This window comes from Pongo pygmaeus, chromosome 2 (genome assembly GCF_028885625.2).
Source record: "Pongo pygmaeus isolate AG05252 chromosome 2, NHGRI_mPonPyg2-v2.0_pri, whole genome shotgun sequence".
NCBI lineage: Eukaryota > Metazoa > Chordata > Mammalia > Primates > Hominidae > Pongo > Pongo pygmaeus.
The window spans coordinates 68,894,072-68,915,555 of NC_085930.1; the positions used below are offsets into that span (position 1 = coordinate 68,894,072).

Sequence of the window (21,484 nt, forward strand, 5' to 3'; positions counted from 1 at the left end):
AGATGAAACCCAAGGTCTTTTGGGTCAGCTTTACTTAAAAGTGGATTTGAGAACATGAGTGACCCCAGACATGCAAGTCAAAAAGCTTCCAGGTACTTGGCAAATGGCATTCTCGGTTACAAAGGATGTCACTGGCGCTTCTTGCGAGGAAGAGCACATACCTTGGCTGTTGCTATGCCATTTTATTGGCCAGAGAATTCTCAGTTTATCATCATCTCTGAGTCTTAGACTTATGACCTTTTTATTTCTCTGGGGTGTGGGTATTCTGTAAGCTCCAGGGTTTACACTCAAGATGCAGTTGGTTTTTCAATTTCTGAAAGCCCCTCAAGCATGAATGAACAGTGTGCCACCTATAAAAGGGAAGGAGCATAACCTTTTCAGGCCAAGATTTAATTGCCCGTAACAGAGCAAAATGGCCACCAGGACCAGGCCATCTGACTTTCTAGAAAATTACTGAACCACCAAATATAAAATATATTTTTAAAATCCCAACAGGTCTCAGAAGGTAAAGGATAGGAATTTTTTGATTTCCCATATTTGTGAGACAGAGTCACCCTATTTCTAAAGATGTTGGTCGTGGGATTCTTGAGAGCTGGAATGTGAGTCTGAAGCTGGTAGACAACATATTAGATTCCACGTCAGAGAAAAGTCTGCCTTCAGAGTGTTCTGACATTCCACTCCACATCCTAAAACCTTTGATTTCTACCTGCCCCCATCTGTTCACCCATCTATCCAAGAGCACAGGCATTTTGTTTGGCCAGGCCTGGGGAGATAGTGGTACACAAGAAAGGTAAGTTCCCTGCCCTCATGGAAAAGAGAGACCTCAAACGGTAAACAAACTACTAAGTAAACCATGATAATTGAGCCGGGTGTGGTGGTGGCCCTGTAATTCCAGCTACTCAGGAGGCTGAGGCAGGAGAATCACTTGAGGCCAGGCAGTGGAGGCTGCAGTGAGCCAAGATCACGCCACTGCATTCCAGCAGGCGACAGAGCAAGTCTCTGTCTCTTAAAAAACAGCTGGGGGTTGGGGGGTTGGGGGGTGGGAATTATAACTGTGTTAAGTGCCATGAATGAAAACTTTGGGCTGAGATAGAGAGCAATGGTATGTGTGTCGGGGAGAGATGGGGGGGGACCTGCTTTAGATAGGGTGATCAGAGAGGCTTCCTAGGGGAGTTGCTGTTTCAGCTGAAATTAAAGGATGAGAAGACATCAGCCAAGTGAAAAACCAGGGAAAGAGTTTTTGGGGAAGGGGGACAACAATTGCAAATGCGGGAAATGATGTGGTGAGTCAGAAGAATTGAGAGAAGGGTATTGTAACTTGTTGAGTACATAGAAGAGTGGACAGTTTGGGAACCCAGAGGAGGGGGAACAGGAAATCAACACTCCTTATTCACTACAATCCCAGGCCATCGCCTGACCACTTTCATGGGCTGCCATCAGCTCTAACAGGAGGGCTTGGGTCTACTTGAAAATTTTATCCAGACTGGCGTCTGGTAGGAATTTGCCGTTGACTCCAGACACACAGTCAAATCAAACAGGACAAATTTGCTTGTTTTACCGAACTTTTCTCCTTTCCTGCTTTGGTCTTTGGTTCCAATTCCACCAACTGCAGCCACCCATGTAACTGCTTGTGGCTTTGCTCAGGAATTAAGGAGTTACCTATTGATTTGCCCCAAGTTCTATTTTCAGACCCAGGTTACTCTCTTCCTCTGCTTATTTCCCTCCCTGGCCCCATTCTACCTTTTTTTTCCTGTAAATAAAATGCTCGATTCTTTCTCCTAAAAGTCTCTTAATGTTAGTGCTAGGTGGAATTCCAGAGTTGAGAGCTGTGCTGTTCAGTATGGTGGCCACTAGCCACGTGTGCCTGATGAACACTTGAAACATGGCTAGTCTGAATTGGGATGTGCAAAATGAACACCAGATTTTGAAGAGTTAGTACACACATACACACAAAATAGAAAATATCTTATTAATTTTCTATATTGATACATATCAAAATTATAATCTTTTTGATATTAGGTCAAATGTAATATGTCATGAAAATTAATCTCATTTGTTTTTCTCTCTCTCTCTCTTTTTTTTTTTTTTTTTTTTTTTGAGATGGAGTCTAGCTCTGGAGGGCCCAGGCTGGAGTGCAGTGGCACAATCTCAGCTTACTGTAACCTCCAACTCCTGGGTTCAAGCGATTCTTGTGTCTTAGCCTCCCGAGTAGCTGGGATTACAGGTGCCCACCACCACACCCAGCTAATTTTTGTGTTTTTAGTAGAGATGGGGTTTCACCATGTGGGCCAGCCTGGTCTCAAACTCCTGACCTCAAGTGATTCACCCACATCGGCCTCCCAAAGTGCTGGGAGTACAGGCACGAGTCACCACTCCCAGCCTCATCTGTTTCTCTTAACGTTTTGTAATGTGGCTACCAGAATTTGTGGCTTGTATAAATTTCTACTAGACAGCACTGGTTTCAGAGATTCTGAATTGGAAGCATTCTTGAGAATATTAGGAAATGGAGAGCATTTTTGGAGCAATGACTGGGGACAGTACTGCTGGTATTTGGTGAGTGAGATCTAGGGATGTCAGCATCTGCAAAGTACTAGACAGGCAATGAAGAATTTAAACTGAGGATATGGAGGCCCAAAGAAAGGAAGTGGCTTGTCCAAGCTCGTGCAGTGAGTTGATAAAAGAGTTAAACAGTAGGACTCAGACCTCTTTGTTTTCAGTACAGTTTTGGTAGGAGAAGGAAAAGATATTATTTAATCTCTTCATTTTGAGTGCCACACCCCTGCCAAGGCAGCTGTCCTCTAATGTGTGGCATCCCTGAAGAGGGGATATTATAAGAAGCCAAATGCCGCCTTCAGGGAGTCCCTGGGTCGGAGGCATATTCTGCTGGGGACATCTGTTCTCCCTCACCTTGTGTTTGTGGAGGTGGAACCAGCTTCCCTGGGTAAACTTAGATCTGAAGTTAGGCAACCTGGATTGGAATCCAGACTCTACACTTAGCAGGGACTTGGGAAAGTCACTCCATTTCTCCAAGTCCATTTTCTCATCTGTTGTGACAGGAATGACACCCTGTGTACAATTGTGCTGCGGCACTTGTTACACTATTGTGTGATCTGCTTATTGAGTCATTTGGTACTAAACTTCTTGCAGATAGAGTACTTGCTCATTCATTTACTCATTCTACAAATATTTGTTGAGCATATACTTTGTGCCAAACACTAACCAAGACCTTGGTGTCAGCGCAGTTTTAAGAACTGACAAGATTCCTTCTCTCATAGAACACATCATTTTCCAATGGAGATAGACTGGCAGTGGACAAGTAAACAAATAATAAGTAAGAAAAATATTAATGATAAGCTGCATGTATTGATAATTTAAATAGAGAAACGTGATATAAAGAGACAAGTGTGTGCTTTAGATAGAGGAAGAAGCCCGGGCAACCTAGTAAGACCTCATCTCTACTAGAAAAAACTAGCTGGGTATGGTGGTATGTGCCTGTGGTCCCAGCTACTCAAGAGGCTGAGGCAGGAGGATTGCTTGAGCCCAGGAGACTGAGGTTGCAGTGAGCTGTGATTGCACCACTGCACTCCAGCCTGAGCGGACAACAGAGTCTCAAATAAAATAAAATAAAATAAATAGATAGAGGAAGCTTGTCTCTGGACACAGCTTTTAAGTTGAGACCCAAAAGACAAGGCAAAATGAGCCATGCAAGTGTTGGGAGCAAGAGAATTCCAGGCAGCAAATGCAAACGCCTACTTGAGGACCACACAGAGGCCTCTGCATCTGTAGCAGAGCACACAAAGGAGAAAGCAGCCTGAGGAGATGAAGTAGCATTTTGAAGGGTCTACTCTGACCTCAGAGGGTTTATAAAACAGAGTAAGAGGTCTGGATTTTGTCCCTTGTGCGATGAGAGGTTATTGGAGGGTTCTAAGCAAAGGAAGGACATGATCTGATTTACAGTTTAAAGAGATTGCTTGGCTGCTGACGCAAGAATGGGTGGCAGTGGAATAGGAGACCCAGTTAAAAAGAAAGTCATCCAGGTGAGAGACTAGTGTGGCATGGACTAAGAAGATAGTGTTAAGTGGAGAGAAGTGGACAAATTTAATTTATGAAGGGAAGACAGTTTTCAAGGAGAGCACCTATTAGACTTCTGGCTTAAAGAAGAGGGGAGGTGGATATCCACTTATTGAGATATTGAAGACTTGGGTGAAAGTAGGTTTGGGGCATAGAAAGAAAGAGTGCTTTGGGGAACATTTAAGGTTTGAGATGAAAGAAGGCAATGTGTTTTGAGTGGATAAAGAAAATGTGGTCTATCCATATGATGGAATATTACAAAGTCATATAAATAAATGAATTACTAAACCGTACTATATGGATAGAACTCAAAACTTTATGCTAAGTGAAAGAAGCCAGATGCAGAAGACCACATCTTGTATAATTCCATCTATATAAAATGTCTCAACTACGCAAATCTGTAGAGACAGAGAGTAGATTAGGGTTGCCAGGGGCCGGAGGCAGGAACAGGGAGTGACTATTAGTGGGCATGAACGATCTTTTTCTGGGGATGGAAATGTTTTCAAATTGAATTCTGGTGAGGGTTGCATAACTTTGAATAGTCACTAAAAATCACTGAATTACACACTCCAAATGGGTAAATTTTATGATGTATAAATTATACCTCAATCACACTATTTTTATAAAAGATTGCAGTGCATCTGAGTTTGGAATTCTAGGGAAGTGTAAGATCTGGACATAGAGCAGGGAGTCCTCGCTAAGCACTTGCGGTCACTTAGAGAGGATGTGTAGAAAAGGAAAGCAGTCCTGGGTCTGTGTCCTGATGGCATTCCAACATTTTGAGGTTTGAGGTTGGGCAGAATGAGGAGGAGACAGAAGGAGAAACTGAGGAACCTGTAGGGCAGGAAGAACACCTGGAAAGTGTGGAGTCATGAAAGCAAAGAGGAGAGAGCTTTGTAAGAAGGGAGTCGTGAACTGAGTAGAATGGTGCAGAGAGGTCAGGTACGATAAAGGCAGAGAAGACCATTGGATTCAGCCTCAAGGAGATCCTTGTTGACCTTAAGTGTTGACCTTGACAAGAGCAGTCTCAGCCCATGGATGAGGACAGAAGCCTAGCTGCAAAGGGGTAAGGAGGGAATAGGAGGGGAGGAAGCAGTAGTGCCTCCAGACAGCTCCTTCAGGGAGTTTTGCTGTAAAGAAGAGCAGAGAAATGAGGATATAGCTGGAAGGAGAAGTGGGGTCAACAGAAGGATTAAAAGCTAGGTCATACATATCCAGAACATGTTGATATGCTATTGGAAATGGTCCAGAAGAGAGGAGATTGGTGGTGCTAGGGAGAGGGGAGATACCTGCAGAAACTAAGGCCCCCAGAAGGACAGAGGGGATGGAACCAGGGCATAAGGAGAAGGTCTGGGCTTTGTCTGGCAGGTAGATGGGAGGGCCTCGTGGAGGCATGCAGATGGAGAACCCATATTACTTGATTTTCTTTTCCAGTAAAGAAAATGAGAAGATCTTCAGCTGGGAATGAAGGCAGAGGCAGGGCAGCAGGGTGGAGGAGCACCAGCCTTATGGCTGGTATCCTTCAGTGCCAGGCATACGACAGGGTCTCAGTCAATCTTTGTTGCCATTAAACATTGCAGGAGTTTTCGAACTTTGGGAGGCATAGAAGTGATCACCGGGGTGGTTGTTAAAATGCAGATTTCTGGGTTTTTATCTCAGAGATTCTGATTCAGAAGACCTATGAGACAGCCAAGAAATCTGCATCTTTAACAAGACCCCCAGATGTTTCTGATGCAAGTGGCCAGCGGGCTATAGTTTGAGAATCACTGAAAATATGTCTGTGAACAATAACGTGTGTGTGAACACAGCCCTACAAATAGGAGGCTTTTAATAAAGAATTAATAAGACGCGTTTCTTTTCAACAGACCGCACCTTAGGCATAATTAGATTTCATATTTCATAAATAATTAAGACTCATTGTGTTTTGTTTTTAGAAAAAGATGGATGTTCTTTGGATTAAAAAGAAAAGGCAATTAAACATTAATGTATACTTTTCTTTGCAGGGGAAAGAGCAGAATGTGGCACCACCAGGTGAGAGTGGGAGAGTCGTGTTTTCTTTCATCCGCTGCCTGAGGTGGGAGTGGGATGGGGCTGGGGAGGCAGTGCTGGGAGCTGGAGAAGCAGGGATGGCTTCTTCACCAGTGTCCCCAAGGGCTGGTGTGGGTGTGCCCAGGTGAGGCACAGTTGCTGCTTTGCTTGTTCTAGAATTAGACTGACAAAGCCACGCCCCTCCAGGCTGGTGATGGAAGGGGCACTTTTGGGGCTGATGTGTGGCAGTGGGGCACCCTCCCTTTGCGCTGGCCATCGGGTGAGACCGTATTGTCTACTCAGAGTGGCTGAGGGCAGCCTGTAGGGGCCAGAGGCTGTGGGGTGGCTGTTGACCTTTCTTCCCACCTGCTACATCATGCTGAGCAAACTGCCCAGCCATGCTGCGAGGCCCAGCCTGGGGTCCCCATGTACCAAGGCTTTGAGCCAGGCTCAGATTGCACGCAGCTGGGCACACACATGCGCATAGGCGTGCACAGACTCCCCCGCCGTCCACACCCTAGCTTGGACCTCATGGGCACTTGGATGAGCTGACGGAAAGTAACACACAGGCAACTTCTGCTTTCTCTTCAGCTTGTTCAACATTCCCTTTTGCGCTTTTTCCTGAGCAGACCAGAGCCAGTGAACACTTTCCACTCAGCAGCTGATAGCCCAGGGGCTGACTTTACTCCCCTTTCAGAGAGCTTAGATCCATAAGTGGCTCTGTCACTGGCCAGGTTGTTTGCTTAGAGCCTATTTCTTTTCTGTGTTCCTAGTAAGAGATATTGCACTGCCTAGCTGGAATTCAGCCAGTGGCCCAGAGGCCTGCACTTTTCCATCACATGGCAGTAGAGCGCTACTTTTTGCCTCACTTTCTGGGCCCAGGGACCTGAGGGCATTCTTTTTTTTCCCACAAATGCTTCCCAGTGGCCCCAAATCCTGGGAAACCATCATGTTTGGCAAGAGCAAAGATGAACTCCCAACTCTCTCCTGCTCCTTGGGAAGGGAGTTGGGCAAAGTCTTAGAAAATTCTGGGGTTTTCAGTTTCCTGGGCTCAGGATGGGGAGACGGAGGGCTCGGCAGAAGTTCAGCCTGTACAGCTGTTCCTCTGGGCTCTGGCAATTTGGAAACATCAGGACGATTCATACCAGGCGAGGCCCTTCCAGCACATGGAGCAGCAGATGTGCAGGGTCACTTTCGAAGAACCTTTTAGAAATGAACCCATTATAATTTTTTTTTTTTTTTTCTGGCAAGAGAATGTTGTCATAGTCTCAAAACAGCAGAAGCCGTATTTTACACCAAATTCTGCAAATAGTGAAACAGATGGGGGATGAATTGAGCTGTCCCTCACTTCCTCCTAATTCCTAGAACTCACGCAGAGAAGTTTGTTCCAGCAGAGTGTGGGAGAGGAGATCTGTAATCAAACACTTGGCCAGGTCTCAGGGTCCTCCCTCAGGGGAAAGTTGAGGGTTTGTGTGTTTTGTTTTGTTTTGTTTTGTGTTTTAAATAAAGCCCTCTGAAGTGTTGTCTTCCACACCCTCCTTGACCTAGGGCCTGGGAAATCCAAGCTGAGTTTATCAGACCTCCCACTTAGACACCCTGCATTTGACTGCAACTACCCTGCATTCAATTGCAGACATAGCCCTGTGTACTCTGGTTCCTGGTCAAGGTCAAAGACAACTTTGTTAGTAAACTAAAAGTCTCCTCTTACCTTCAAAATCATTATTTAACTTGTGGAAATTGTTGCTAACAATGTCTCTGTCCTATGGCTCTCTCTGTATCTTCCATGGACTCCCACACGAGGTGGATATCATTTTTGGATGGTTATTTGACAGGATCCCCTCAGCTAAGTTGCTGTTGACCTTGTATAGAGGAACTGGTTTTGCATATGGGCTGCAGCATGTTATATTTTTCTCACACTTCAGAACCTTATCTTAGAATAGACCAAATTCATAATAACCCTGTAATTCAGGATGGCCAGATGTGATAATGCACTTAAATTTAAAAGTATATTGTAAATGTCAAAGCAAGATGCAAATATAAGGTTTGATTATTGTGACTCAAATGAATGTCTGGCTCCCCTTACCCAGGTTGACATGCCCTCGTGGTCTGGATTAGAGGTGAAATCACTTGAGATCTTGTTCAAGCAGATGCAACGCATTACACAGCCCATGAATAGCAGCCTCCAAGGGCCCGACTGGCATTGCACTACAGCATTGCCATCATTTGGGATGCTGACTTCCAAGTCTATTAAGTTATCTAGGAGAATTTTTCATCACATCCCTTTAGTTGCAGGATAATTTTGAGGCTATTTCCTGTGTTGCCAACGTGTGTTAATTTTCATCTTGATTAAAAGGCAGAAAGGGGACATTGGTCTCTGGTTTCTCTTTCTTCCTCTCTTTGGCTTTCTCTGTTCCTGTTTTCCCTGCCTCTCTTTCTTTCTTTCTTTCCTTTTTGCTCTGCATCTGAGCAGCAGAAGAGATGGAAGGCTTAGGCTGCCCCACTTTCCTTGGCCGAGCTGCCCCCCTGCTCCCCACTTTGTGCCCCACCCAGCACTTCAGTAAGTCGATATAGATTTGATATTGTGCAAAGTTGGGATAGCTACGTTTCCTTGTCAGAGATTCCAGACAGTGCACAGAGCACCACACAAGAAAGAAATCCTCGTGTGATTCACACAGTCCTTTGCTTTCTGGATTGGGCAGGAAAAATGGGAGAACATATCCTATTTCCCCTTTATTCCACTTTGTAGAATTTAAGAAAAAACAAAAAACACTTAGGACTTTCTTTTAAGGAAACCCTCCAGTTGGGCACTGTAGGTTTTTTGATATTGAGTGTCCAACAGCTGCTTTAAGAGTCTCCGCTCTTCCTGGCCATGAGAATTTAACAGATAATTTAATGTTACTTCTAGATGTTCTATGATAAAATCACTTTCATACTCACACTAGAGGCTTGAGAGTAGGAAGAGCTGAATTTTACCAGCAGCCTCAATCACATTTTATTTGTGTGACCTTAGGCAAGTTTCTTCATCTTTTGTGGGCTCACTGGCCTTGTATGTAAAGTGAATTGAATATTCTTTCCCAACCTCACAGGGTTGTTGTGAGGTTATCATGCAATGTGATAAGGAAATGATCTGGGAATGTTCAAAAACAAGCCAAACACTATGAAAACAGGGTAACAATGTTGCTATCATCAAGTTATTTCTAATCCCCAAACTTAAAACCTTTGGCCTTGTGTCACATTTTTGACACTCTCTTTTGCCTTTGGTATTTGAAAATTTAAGAGCAGATCTTGTAAGAAATCCCACCCCACATACATACATCCTCAAAAAAATAAGTAATTTCTGAAAAATAAATGACATGGACTTAGCTAACCAAATTGACATAGATCCAAGATGGGCTTGAAAACAATCTTGCCTGTTGTTTCTTTTCAAAATTTTGATCTGTGCTGTTATTTTGTTTCCATTGTTTGGGTGGCATGATATTTGGATTCACCTGGTTTTTGCCATGCATGTACTGGAGCTAGCAGCATTTGCTCAATACTCAAACACCTAGGAGAAGTTGGTTAGAGGTCCCTGGGGATGGCTGGCCTACTGAAGGAGACAGGTACAACAAGCCCAGTCAGCAGAGGCAGGATGAATCTCATTTATCCTGATTGGCTACATAGTCTGGAAGATTTCTTGCCCACTCACAGAAATCAATCAAGACTTGGGGGACCAGGTCTTTGCTTGTCATGTGTGGACATTATCTGTGCCTGGCTGAGTCCCCACTTGTTGCTACCCAAATTTTGAACCAAGCCATTTGAAAATGAACTGCCTGTCTTGGTTAGGGGCCCTCTTCCTAACCTTAAAAAGGCCTTTGCCCCAGAAGGCTGGCACCATTGAGTCAGGCCAACTTGTGTGGTGAAATGAGCAAATAAGCCAACACAGGTATATGCATGGTGAGCAATTCTGGAAACAGGTCCAGTGTTTGTGGCTGTTTCTCTGGTGAACTGTGGTGTGGTTACCCCTCCCTGTGGCCAAGAGTGGAGCATACTTTAGGAATGGAAATCCTAAAGTAAAGCAAGACACTTTCAACCTGATCCCATGGCAAAGGTCACTGGGGTAGATGAGTCCTTGGCTGGAAATAAAACAGTGCCCTAAGGCTCCATGATGGTGGCCTGGTAGGAAAAACCCTGAACTTGGAGCCAAAGAGTCCTGGGTTTGGGGTCCAGCTCTGTCAGTTCTCCTTCACAGAAGGCTTCAGTTTCTGCCTCTGTAAAATGGGGCCACATGTACAGGGTTGAGGTGGTATTGAGTATAATAATGGATTTGAAAGTGCTTTAATTGAAAATGTACTTGAGGCTGGGTACGGAGGCTCACGCCTGTAATCCCAGCACTTTGGGAGGCCAAGGTGGGCAGATCACGACGTCAGGAGTTCAAGACCAGCCTGGCCAACATGGTGAAACCCTGTCTCTATTAAAGATACAAAAAATTAGCTGGGTGTGGTGGTATATGCCTGTAATCCTAGCTACTCGGGAGGCTGAGGCAGGAGAATCGCTTGAACCTGGGAGGCAGAGGTTGCGGTGAGCTGAGATCATGCCATTGCACCCCAGACTGGGCGACAGAGCGAGACTCTGTCTCAAAGAAAAAGAAAAAAAAAAAAAAAAAAAAAAGAAAGTGTACTTGACTAAAGAACAGGACATTACCATCATTCTGGGGTCACCCAGGGACCCCAAAGAAGTTGCAGCCTCCCTCATGGCATCAGTTTCTTCATCTCTGAAATGAGAATAGTAATTGCCTGGCTCTTAGATCAATGAAATAAAGATTAGTCAAGTGCATTTGAAATGCCAAGAGGCATTAGGAAGATCAGTGCCCTGGTACATTGGGAGTTGAGACTTGGTGATAAATTTAAACCAAAATAATGAAAATTAACCCTCACAATCATTTTTGAAAGTCTCTTGCTTTCTCGGGCTACAGATTATATCTCTCTCCCCTGATTCCCCCTCCATCTGGTCAGCTTTGCAGAATGACAGCCTCTGATTGGAGTTTCAATGGTTTCTTGCACATGTACTATTTTCCCCCGAAGATTTAGAATGCATTCGTGTTATGTAAGAGTTGCTCCTGCTTGGCATTGTGGGTAAATTAAGATCCCCTAAAACATCCAAAGGCCTTCAGATGGAACATTGGAAACCAATGTCTTGGCGGGGGGTCAGGGGCTTCCATTTACATTTTGTGTTCCCCTTTAGTCGTGGGTTTTAAGAGCATCTTTCCCAGTTGTATGTTTATGTTGGTTGCTTTCTTGATTTCTTTTGTTCCGTTTTCCCCTAGGCCCCCCTGTCTTCCCCCTAAACCACAGAAAATGAGGAGACCTAGGCCTCTCTCAGTGTATAGCCATAAACTCTTTAACGGCAGTATGGAAGCATTCATTAAGGTACTTGCTGGGGAGCCGTGGAGTCCGCGAATGCACCCAATGTAATGGCAGCCTCTGTCCGCCTGCCTCCCTGCCAGCAGACAGCCCTGTCCTTGGCCAGGCCCTGTGGAGCTAGTTCCTCGCTGCAGCCTGCTCTTAGCTTCAGCAAGGACTTTTCACGGGAGCTGCTGTGGCCTCTAACCCTTTGCTCCTAAGTGCCCTGTGCAATTCTCAGCCCTGGGGTTAGGGATCAGATCATGAAAGAACTCAGGGAAGTCCAAGTGTGGCTGAAATACCAGCACGGCGGGCCCAGCCAGCCACGCTTCATTGCTTCAGCAACTGCAGTCCTAACACCTGAGGGACAGTCAGAGAAACCCCATTCCCTCACTTCACACCTATATCTCCCAAGAGGAGCTGGATTGAAAGCAACACAGAGGAAATCCCTGTGGGTATCAGTGTGTTTTTATACACGTGAATTTTTTTTTAGTTGCATATATACCAGCAAAGGAAACACATACAATTTTTATAAGAGAAAATCCTCCCACCTAGTTTTGCTTCCTGTTAGGTGGTCTGGGAGAAGGGAGAAAAGTTGAGGTTGTCCCTTTTGAATTCTAGGTTAACCCTTTGTACCTTAAACTAAAAATTAAAGTAGTTTAGCTAGGCAAGTTTCTCTTTTCTTTTCTCTTTGGTATAAAGGGTATGAGATTAAGCCATATCAGATATAATGGCTCAAGGGAAATTAAGAAGATGGAGAAGCGAAGAGCAGCAGCTGGGGAGATACTTGAGGAAGGGGAGAAGCACTCTTAACATTACTTAGAGGAAGCAGGGAAGTCCCTGCAACTGATTTGAGAGCCCACTACCTTCTAATGAAGACACTCTCTTCAGAGAAGATGATAGATATCAATCAGGAGAAAAAACAAAGGCTCTTGGGCTTTGCCAATGATTTGGGGGTTATGGAGGCTGCCCGTGCTCCAGCTCTCTACTTGTGATCCTCAGACAGGGTCCAGCACAAGACTTGCAGGACAGCAAGAGACTGGATATGGGTTTGGCCTTAGGCAGGGGAGGGGGTAAGCAGGACTAGCCTGGGTCCCAGGACTGTCTCTGCATGTGGGCTGAGTTCTGGGGAAGGGAGAGTGGGGAAAAGGGAAAGTGGAAGACCAGGGCCCAAGTTGGGACTGCCCAGGGTCGAGAGATATCAAGGACTGCTGTAGGATGCCTAAGAAGACTGAAGCATAGAGGATTCCCAAAAGGAGGGGCCCATGGATGCATCAGGAAGGAAGATCAGGAGGTGACCCAGAGGGAGTGGTTTATTGGGTCATGGGAGGGCAGGGCTGTACCAAAGGAATCCTCTGTCTCCATCCTCCCTCCTCTCTCCTCCAAGACTTTCTTCTTTCACCCTTGCCCATAAAAGAGCCATGGTCCATGGCCAGGAGGGGGCTAATTACTCTCCCTTCCCTCAAGGAGTCAGTAGTGGAGCTTGGGAGATTTTAAACACAAAAGGCAGAAAGTGGAAGGTGATTTAGGAAGAGCACCTGGTGAGTTATCCCCACAGAAACAAGTTTAGGATAGGCGTAGTGGCTCATACTTGTAATCCTAGAACTTTGGGAGGCTGAGGTAGGAGGATGGCTTGAGCCTGGGAGGTCAAGGCGGCAGTGATCTACAGTCGTGCCACTCCAGCCTCGGTGACAGAGCAAGATCCTGTCTCAAAAATAAACAACAACAAAAAGAAGTTCAGAGCAAGAAGAGCTATGAGCTCAAGCACAGTAGGCTTCTAGAGGGGCTTTGAAAGAAAGGTGGGAATACAGAGGAGAATAAAAGGGCAGAAGGAATTATTGAAAGGAGGAACAGAAGGAATGAAGGCTCAGAGACAGGGACATTCTCAGTTTGCTTAGGTCTTTGGAAATGGGTGATCAGTCAGGATACTTGGAAGGAATCAACTGTTATCTGACAGTACTTGACAGGTAGATATTCTGTTAAGTATTTTTGTAATAGAGAGGTCCTTCCTATACATAAGATGTGACTATAAAGTGATCTGACTTTATTCCTTCTGACCAACACATCATAACCTAGTCAACCACATGAGTGTTTGCCCTTTTGAGACAGTCACCTTGGGAAGCCACCTTCTTACCTGAATGTGTCGGCATTGCTGCAGCTGCTTTGGTCAATCTTCTTTAGAGCCTGGAGCGTGGCCTTTACCAGTGGGGCCAAGACTATGTATTCAAATGCACACCTTGTCTTTGGAATAGAAAGCTCCATTTGAAGCTGAGCTTTGCGATGCCATTGGAGGTGCAAAATGGCAAGAGGAATATGCTACAGTGGGGCTGTTCCACCAGCTCTGAAAAGAGCATCCCAGCAGTGACAGCCCAGAGCACTTGAGCAGTGGCAGCACTGTTGGAATAAGTGCATCACCTCCTAAGGGGAAAAGTTGGAGGAATAATACTCATTTGACTGGGAAAAAAGGTGTGTTTGTTAAATACTATTTCATTCATTCATTCATTTATTGAGGCAGTCTTGCTGTGTTGCCCAGGCTGGAGTACAGTGGCACAATCACGGCTCACTGTAGCCTTGACCTCTTGGGCTCAAGTGATCCTCCCACCTCAGCCTCCCGAGTAGCTGGGGCTACACACATGCACCACCATGCTTGGCTAATTAAAAAAAATTTTTTTTTTGCAGAGACAGGATCTTACCGTGTTGCCCAGGCTGGTCTTGAACTCCTGGGCCCAAGGGATCCTTCCCAAGGGCCTCCCAAAGTCCTGGGATTATAGGCATGCGCCACTGCACCTGGCCTTACTATTGCATTGCTTTATAGTCACACTGTACTCATCACATACCATCAGCACAGCTCAACAAACTCATACTGTGCACCTACTATGAGCTAAGTGGTCAATGTTTTACAGCACAGTTTTACTGTGAAAGATTATTAACTTTCAGAGAATGAAAAGGCAGTATAATGTATTCAATCCTTCAACTATTGAGAATGGAATTTAATTTTCTATTATAATTCACATGCCTTCTGAAAGTCCCCAGCTTTGAAAAACCACACCTGTGAAAAGTTTTTTTAATGAAATAACATCACTGGGACTTCACAATTATGATGGTTTAGAGGGACAAGGAAGCATCCCCCGGGTTAATAATCATAAGTAAATGTTGCTGGAGTTTGTTTTATACATTTCTTGGACCCTACCTGAATAAACAAACCCCTTTCAAAATCCTTGATGTTTTTTCCTCCTCCTCTCAGACAAAAGGAGAACTCATTTTTATAAGAGCCAATTTTGAAGCCCAGGAGGTTCACCTCTGGGACAAGGGGAGAGTCCTCATCTTGTTTCTGTAAAATAACCATGACAATTGCTTACTTCATGAGTTTGTGAGGAGGATTAAATGAGCCAATATATGTTATGTTTCTAGAGCACTGGATGGCACATAGTAAGCACTATGTATTACCTATGATTATTAGCATTAATTTTAGCATATTGCTCATAGAGCCTGTTCGACCAAGCTGTTTGCTCAGTTCTGGGATTCTGGTAGATTTAGTCAGCATGTCAGGTAGCAGACAATTCCAGCTGTCGAGATGCTGAGAACTGGACAGATGATTCTAGCTAGAAGGCACACATCCTCCAGGAGCCTGGATGGGACAAGTGCTCACCCCAGAGATGGACCTGCTGCACAGGTAGAAAGAGCCGATGGTGCTCTCCTGAAAATGGGCATCATCAGTGGCTTTTAGTGAAAGTAAAGGCCCCAGTTCTGCCCCCAAGCTCATGAAGGCATTCTGACTCAACTTCCCTTTCTCCTCCAGGAGAAACTTTCCCTTTCTCCTCCAGGCCTTTCTCAGCTTTTGTATTCCTTAGTGCCAGTGTAAGGGTCAAGAAGGGAGGAAGGAGAGCAAAGCCAAGTGGATACCCAAGAAAAGCAACTTAGGGTGTATGGCAGGGAAACATGGGAAGCTGTTTGGAATTTGGCATCAGGTGGAAACCTATGGGCATCTATCCAGAGGGTACCTTGTAGACATGATCTTGTTAGAACTGAACTTTTTACCAAGAATGATGTTTCTTGAGCTGAATTCCAGAGACATTGTTCCAGTGGACATAAAGGTGTGTTTCTCTCCTTTTTGTGGGCAGCTGGGAGTACCTTATGGGGTCGTAGGTAGGCTTTTGTCCATGGGTGCATAAACAGTCCCTTTTGTTGAAGAGAAGCTAGGTACAGGGATGGGAATGGGTCCAGTCCACACAGTTGCTGCTCTTTCACAAGGACTGAAAGAGGCCCCCATGTCAACTGGTGTCTGGGAGGGCAGCTAAGGCAGCCACATGGGAAGGCTGGCTGGGTGGCTTCCAGAAGTCCCATGAAGCTTCCAGGCTCGAGGGTGGCTCTCCCCACAGGCCGGCTGTTTGGCAGGCTCCCCAGGACCTTGGCTGGCTGCCATTGCATTTCGGTGTTCACGGACTCTGAAGGATCTGCTTACTCTAACTGATCTTATTCCTGCATAATCTTTTCTTTTTCTCCTGCTCTGCTGCCTGTTTATTTTTTGTTATCAGAGGAAGAAGAAATGCTCGAACCAGGAACCAGGTATTTACTAGAAAGGCCCATTAGCCCCATTCACCGCAATGGAAACTGTCTTTAGTGCTGATTTCCAGAACAGAGCCCACCTTGCCTGTTGCTGATGGGTCCATATTCTTGTCCTGTCCCTGGGCACAGTCAATCAAGGAAAGAATTCACAGGTGGGGTGTGGAGGAGCCAAGAACATATCCAAATCCATGCTGTCTTCACAAGAGCATATTACATGTGCCTCATCGTCTACTCACGTTGTGAGGAGGCTAGGCCTTTGATTTGGCCCCTTTTAAAGAAAGTTTAAAAGAATTCGATGCTCTTTAAGTGACCTGGAATAACAGAGAGGGCAACCAATAATGGAATCCAAAAGAAAATGTCTCCCCTCCGCCATAATCATTTGTGGCTGTAGACCAGTCTAGGAAGATGTCATTGAAAATACATTCACATCCCAGGTGCCTGTGTTGAGAATTGCATCTTTTTCAGCCTTTTAGAGTAAGGTTGGCCCCTGAATGGCCAATGGCTGACATCGGCTGCCTCTAGAGCTTTTCCCTGTGGCATGTTTACTGTTAAATGCAGTATGCATCTGGGTGTTTAGTTGTGACTTCATGAGTAGAACTGGTCTTCTTTTCTTAGAGCTCAAAATTTCCACCGGGGGCCAGCCTTGCTTCTCCCCTGGTGTGCCCTTAATTCTGACATCAGGTACTGCAGTAATAGGCTGAGGAGTTGATCCTTGAGCACTGAGAAAATAGTGTTGAGTTGGGACAAAATGGAGAGGGAGGCAGAGAACTCTTCAAGGCCAGACTCCAGCACCCTCCCTGAGGTGGTTCCCTCTCCACTGCCCAAGTGGGCCTGCCAGGCCTCCTGAGCCCAGGTTCCTTTCCAGTTGGGTAAGAAGAAGAGCATTTCTTTAAAATGATCATAGCTATGCCTTTTTGTGCGCACAGCTGAAGACTCTCTATTGTAACTGTCCATGGAGACTTTAGGATTAGCAGTTCCTTGCTTGTTTTCCTACTAATCTGATGGTACTAATATTCTGGCTTGAGTCTATAATCAGTGTTTGCAATCTTTTTCCTGTGGTGGTTGTCAAGCCCCATAAAACTCACAATTTTTCTTTTCTCAAGGATTCAGGACAAGCTATACCGCTTGTAGTCGAGAGCTGCATCCGTTACATCAATTTATATGGTAAGCTGGATCTTGGGCCAGTGTTTTCAGCAATCTGCAGAACAGGTGCTAGGCTGTTCTGATAGGAAATGAGATTCTAATTTGTCCTGGAAGACTTCCCGTCACAGCTCTGCTTTTGAGGGGGAAAGTACTGCACACAGCAGCTGCTCTTCTGAGTGCTACTTTTGAGCCTGTGTGTTGGGGGATGGAGATTATGGTGAGAGGATCCAAGACCTAGGAAAGCTGGAGAGTAGAAAGGGCATGGACAAGAGAACTCAACCCTACAGCTCTGTGCTTTGAGCACTGAATGGAGTTTGCCAGTAAATCAGCTAATACTACTAGATTATAAGCTCCATGAAGGTATTAGGTTGATGCCAAAGTAATTGCGGCTTTTGCCATTACTTTTGAATGGCAAAAACCGCAATTACTTTTGCGCCAACCTAATAATGGTGTCTGGGATTTGTTAACCATGGTGTCACCAGAACGTAACTGGTGCTTATCCACTCATTCATTCCTCCAAAACCATATTTATTGAGTGCATAATAGGCACTGCTTTGGACAATGGGAATACAGGCATGAACAAGACAGGTGGAATGCCTGCCCTGCATAGCTTACATTTCCAATGAAAAGGGCAAGGAAATTATCAAGTGGAAAAATAAATAATATCATTTGAGATACTGCAAATGCCATGAAACTAATTTAAAGGGGATAGAGAATGGCTGGAAAGGAGAGGAGGTGCTTTGGCTAAGATGGTGAGGAGGGGGTGATGTTTGAACTAATACCTGAGTAGAAGCAGCCAGCTATGCAGTCCAGGTGGAGAGAATGGAGGATGGTGAGTGGAAAGGCCTAGCATGGGGAGGAAGGTCAGTGTGGCTGGGTGGTAAGGAGCCAGGACGATGAGATCAGAGACTTGGGTGGCAGAAGTTCAATATTGTTTAATTAAAGAGATGAACAAGCAAGCATTTATTGAGCACATACTATGTACAAACCAAACTTTGACCAAAGCCTGCCTTTTGAGAGTAAATACTTCCTAAATTATAATGTGGAAAATTGTTTTATATAGAAAAACAGAGATAGGGAAAGGACCACAGGCTCCCCCATTAATTCCCATTAATATGAAACAGACCTTTTAGTTCCTTCAGTCGTACAGGCTGCTGTTACGTCGTTACTGTCGTGTCATGTATAAGGGTCTCCTCTTTGTTAAGGCCTTGTAGAAACATGTAAAAAAAAGGGATAGTTTTATTTTAATAATTTAACCTCTCCCAAGTCCCAGCCAGAATGTACTCTGGAGTCTAGCTCTTCTTGAAGGCAGAACATGTCTGTGTACAGGGAAGGAAAGGTATTGATACAAACTTCTTAAGGCCTTTTCCTTTTAGCTCAAACAGAAGATCACAAGTGTATGAAGCAGATGTGTCCAAGGATTTTGGCCAGCTGTACTTTACCGTGAAGGCCATTTCTGGTGACATTCATACGGAATGACTCTGTTATAAAGGATCAGGGGGGAGAAAGGGACAAGCAATGGGGGGAGTCACTGATATTCCCGGTAGTCTAATGAACTCAAGGTCTCGTGGATTTACTATTTCTTTTTCTGTATGTTTCTTTTTTAGGACTCCAGCAGCAGGGGATCTTCAGAGTGCCAGGATCTCAGGTGGAAGTCAATGACATCAAAAATTCCTTTGAGAGAGGTGGGTGCAGAGCGACCATCTTAAGCTTGTGGCCAGGGGAAGCCAGGGTGAATGTTCACATATGTCTCAGAGCCAGTGGTGTGCAGAAGCCGGCCTGCAGTGGTTTGCAGGAGCTGATTGTGCACATCTCTTCCCAACTTCACATGCAGTGCCTTTGTCCTGGTACTTGGAATAAGCCATGGCTGGAGTGTTTACACCACGGAAATTGGCAAACACTAAGTTCTAATTATTCCCTGCCAAAGAGTTAACTGTTCAACATTTACCTACCTCCAGCACCAGCACCAGCACCAGCACCAGCACCAGCACCACCACCACCACCACACCACCACCACTACTACTACTACAACTACTACTGCTACTGCTACTACTGCTATTACTACTATTACTGCTTATGGGTGCTTTCTCTAGTGGACAGCACAGTGGTTGCTGGGAAAGGGCACCTTGTAAAGAGCTCTGGAATATTTATGTGAATCTGTAAAGGATGCTACATTTTAGAATTGGAAGAACATAGAAAACACTGAGTGGCTTTTAGAATATCCTAATTGTTAATTTTTTATGCAGTGTTTTTGGCAAGCCACACATTGGGGGTAAGAGATTATACACTCCCTCCACTCCTGGAGAGGTGACCTAGTTCCCATTTTGATTTAAACAAGGATATGAAAGCTTATTAGAAATGAGGTGGACCACTAGACCAGGACACATATGATATATTTGGTGTAGCCTCTCTGGGCGTCAGAATCCCTGATAGGAACAGATGGCCAGTGACAGTGTCCAAGCCAAGTAAGAACTCACTGGGTCAGGAAACGCTCAATTCTTCTTACACCTCTGCCTTTGAATATTCAGTGTTTATCTCACTGCTGCACTGAAACGGAAAATCCGTGCATTTTCATTCGAGGAAATATTTTCAATCCTGCTCCCTGATTCTAGAACAAAACCTAGCATTAGCAAGTCCATAACCTCATCCCAGGGGAGGAAAGAAGAGTTGGAATATCAGTATCCCAAATAATATCTCTGCCTGCAATTTTCCAATATTTGAAAAGGTCATGTCTCCATAGTCCATCCCTTCTCAACTCTGATTTACTGCCTTCTTCTCTGAGTGGTTCTGGTACTGAGGACCCCAACCCCATACCCCTTTACTTGCAGTACATCACATCCCAAAAGGTATGGTTTACCCCTGTTGGCTGTGCTCTGAGCAGACCTTTCTGTGTATTTCCACCCATAGAATTCTTCCTACTTATTACCTAGCTCCCCTCCCACCCCAAAGGAGCTGCCTCTTGAGCACATTCTCTGCCTCTCAATCATCTCCATTCCATCCTGTGGTGGAGGAAGCATTCTGCAGTCCCAAGCAGTACTGCCACAGCCCCCAGGCACAGACCCTCTGTGGATGTAGGTGCTGTGGCTTGGAACCATGTGTAGACAATGAAATTTGGCTGCATGTCATGCTCAGTGGCCTCCTGGGGTCTAGGGGAGCTTCGTTTCTGGAGCCTACTCGAAGATCTCAGGTGCTTAGAACCAGGGAGCCCCAGGACCTCCTTGCTCCAAGCTCCTACTCAGTCATGTATTCATTCACTAAACAAGCACGCACTGAGCCCTATACCATACAAGGTAATGGACAAGGGCCTGGAAATGCAATATGAACAAAATACAGTCACTACTAGTGGGGGAGCCCGTTTAGTCAACAGCCAGTATAATCAGTGCAATGATGGAGTAGGCATTGGGGAGCATAGGAGGCCCTAGCCCAGCTTGGATGGAGTGGGGAGGAATAGCAAAGCCAAGGAGGGCTTCCTTGGGGAAAAATGCCTAAGCTGAGGCTTGAAGAGTAAGAGCCAGGGGAAGCAGGGGCAAAGAAAGGGCACTCCAAGCCAAGAGAACAGCATGTGCAAAGGTCAGAAAGCAAGAGGTCTCTCCCATCTGCGTCCATGATGCAAGTATCATTTGTCATTGCTCTGAGCCTCTCTTGGCAGCAGTGGACAGTCCAATCCATAATGTTGTTTCTTCGTTTTCCCCAACTCCTTACACCCCTGCTGCCCTGTGTTCATTTACAATGAACAGAACCATAGTCTGGAACCTTTGCTGTTCCCTCCTCCTGGGCTCATCCCATTATACAGAATGCCTTGTCACCCTGCCTTGAATCTCATGGGCAAACTCACTGCATGGTGCCTCCAGCCTGGCAACCACTTTGCCTGGCATTTCCCTGCCTCTCCATATTCTGTATGCAACCTTGTTGCCACAGGCAACCCCACCCTTTCCCTACTCTGGTAGCACTGCTTTTTACCTTCTTGAATGTGATTTTTTAAGGTCAGTACCTCCTGTCACTTGCTTTGGTGCTTTGCATGGGTGATGTGCAATTTAAAATAATTCTCTGCTCCTAACAAGCCTTGGATCGCCTCAGGCAGAGCCCAGCTGGGCAGAGAACATCTGAACTAAATCTCAGCTGCAAAAAAAATTTTTTCCTTTTTCTTTTCCTCACGGACGCAGTTGGCCTCACTCTCTCTCCCCATCGTTCCAGAACGAATCTCATTCTCTCACCAGCCTGGTCCTTCTGCTCCACCTGAGTCAACAATGAAGCATGCTTTCTTCTAAAAGAATCGTTTTAGTATGTCTCTTTTATAA

The 21,484-nt window shown here is 45.3% G+C and overlaps 1 protein-coding gene across 6 annotated transcripts in view; it reads left to right on the top strand.

The window, feature by feature from the left end:
* SRGAP3 (SLIT-ROBO Rho GTPase activating protein 3) overlaps positions 1 to 21,484 on the top strand; it is a 383,768-nt gene that overhangs the window by 320,194 nt on the left and 42,090 nt on the right. For 5 of the 6 annotated variants that reach the window (XM_063661806.1, XM_054482929.2, XM_054482932.2 and 2 more), the window contains 4 exons: positions 6,075 to 6,102; positions 11,402 to 11,504; positions 17,147 to 17,207; positions 18,794 to 18,871. In XM_063661806.1, coding sequence (XP_063517876.1) covers positions 6,075 to 6,102; positions 11,402 to 11,504; positions 17,147 to 17,207; positions 18,794 to 18,871 — 270 coding nt within the window. Of the gene's footprint in view, positions 1 to 6,074; positions 6,103 to 11,401; positions 11,505 to 16,012; positions 16,044 to 17,146; positions 17,208 to 18,793; positions 18,872 to 21,484 lie in introns of all 6 variants that reach the window. The other variant, XM_054482930.2, reaches the window with a different exon arrangement.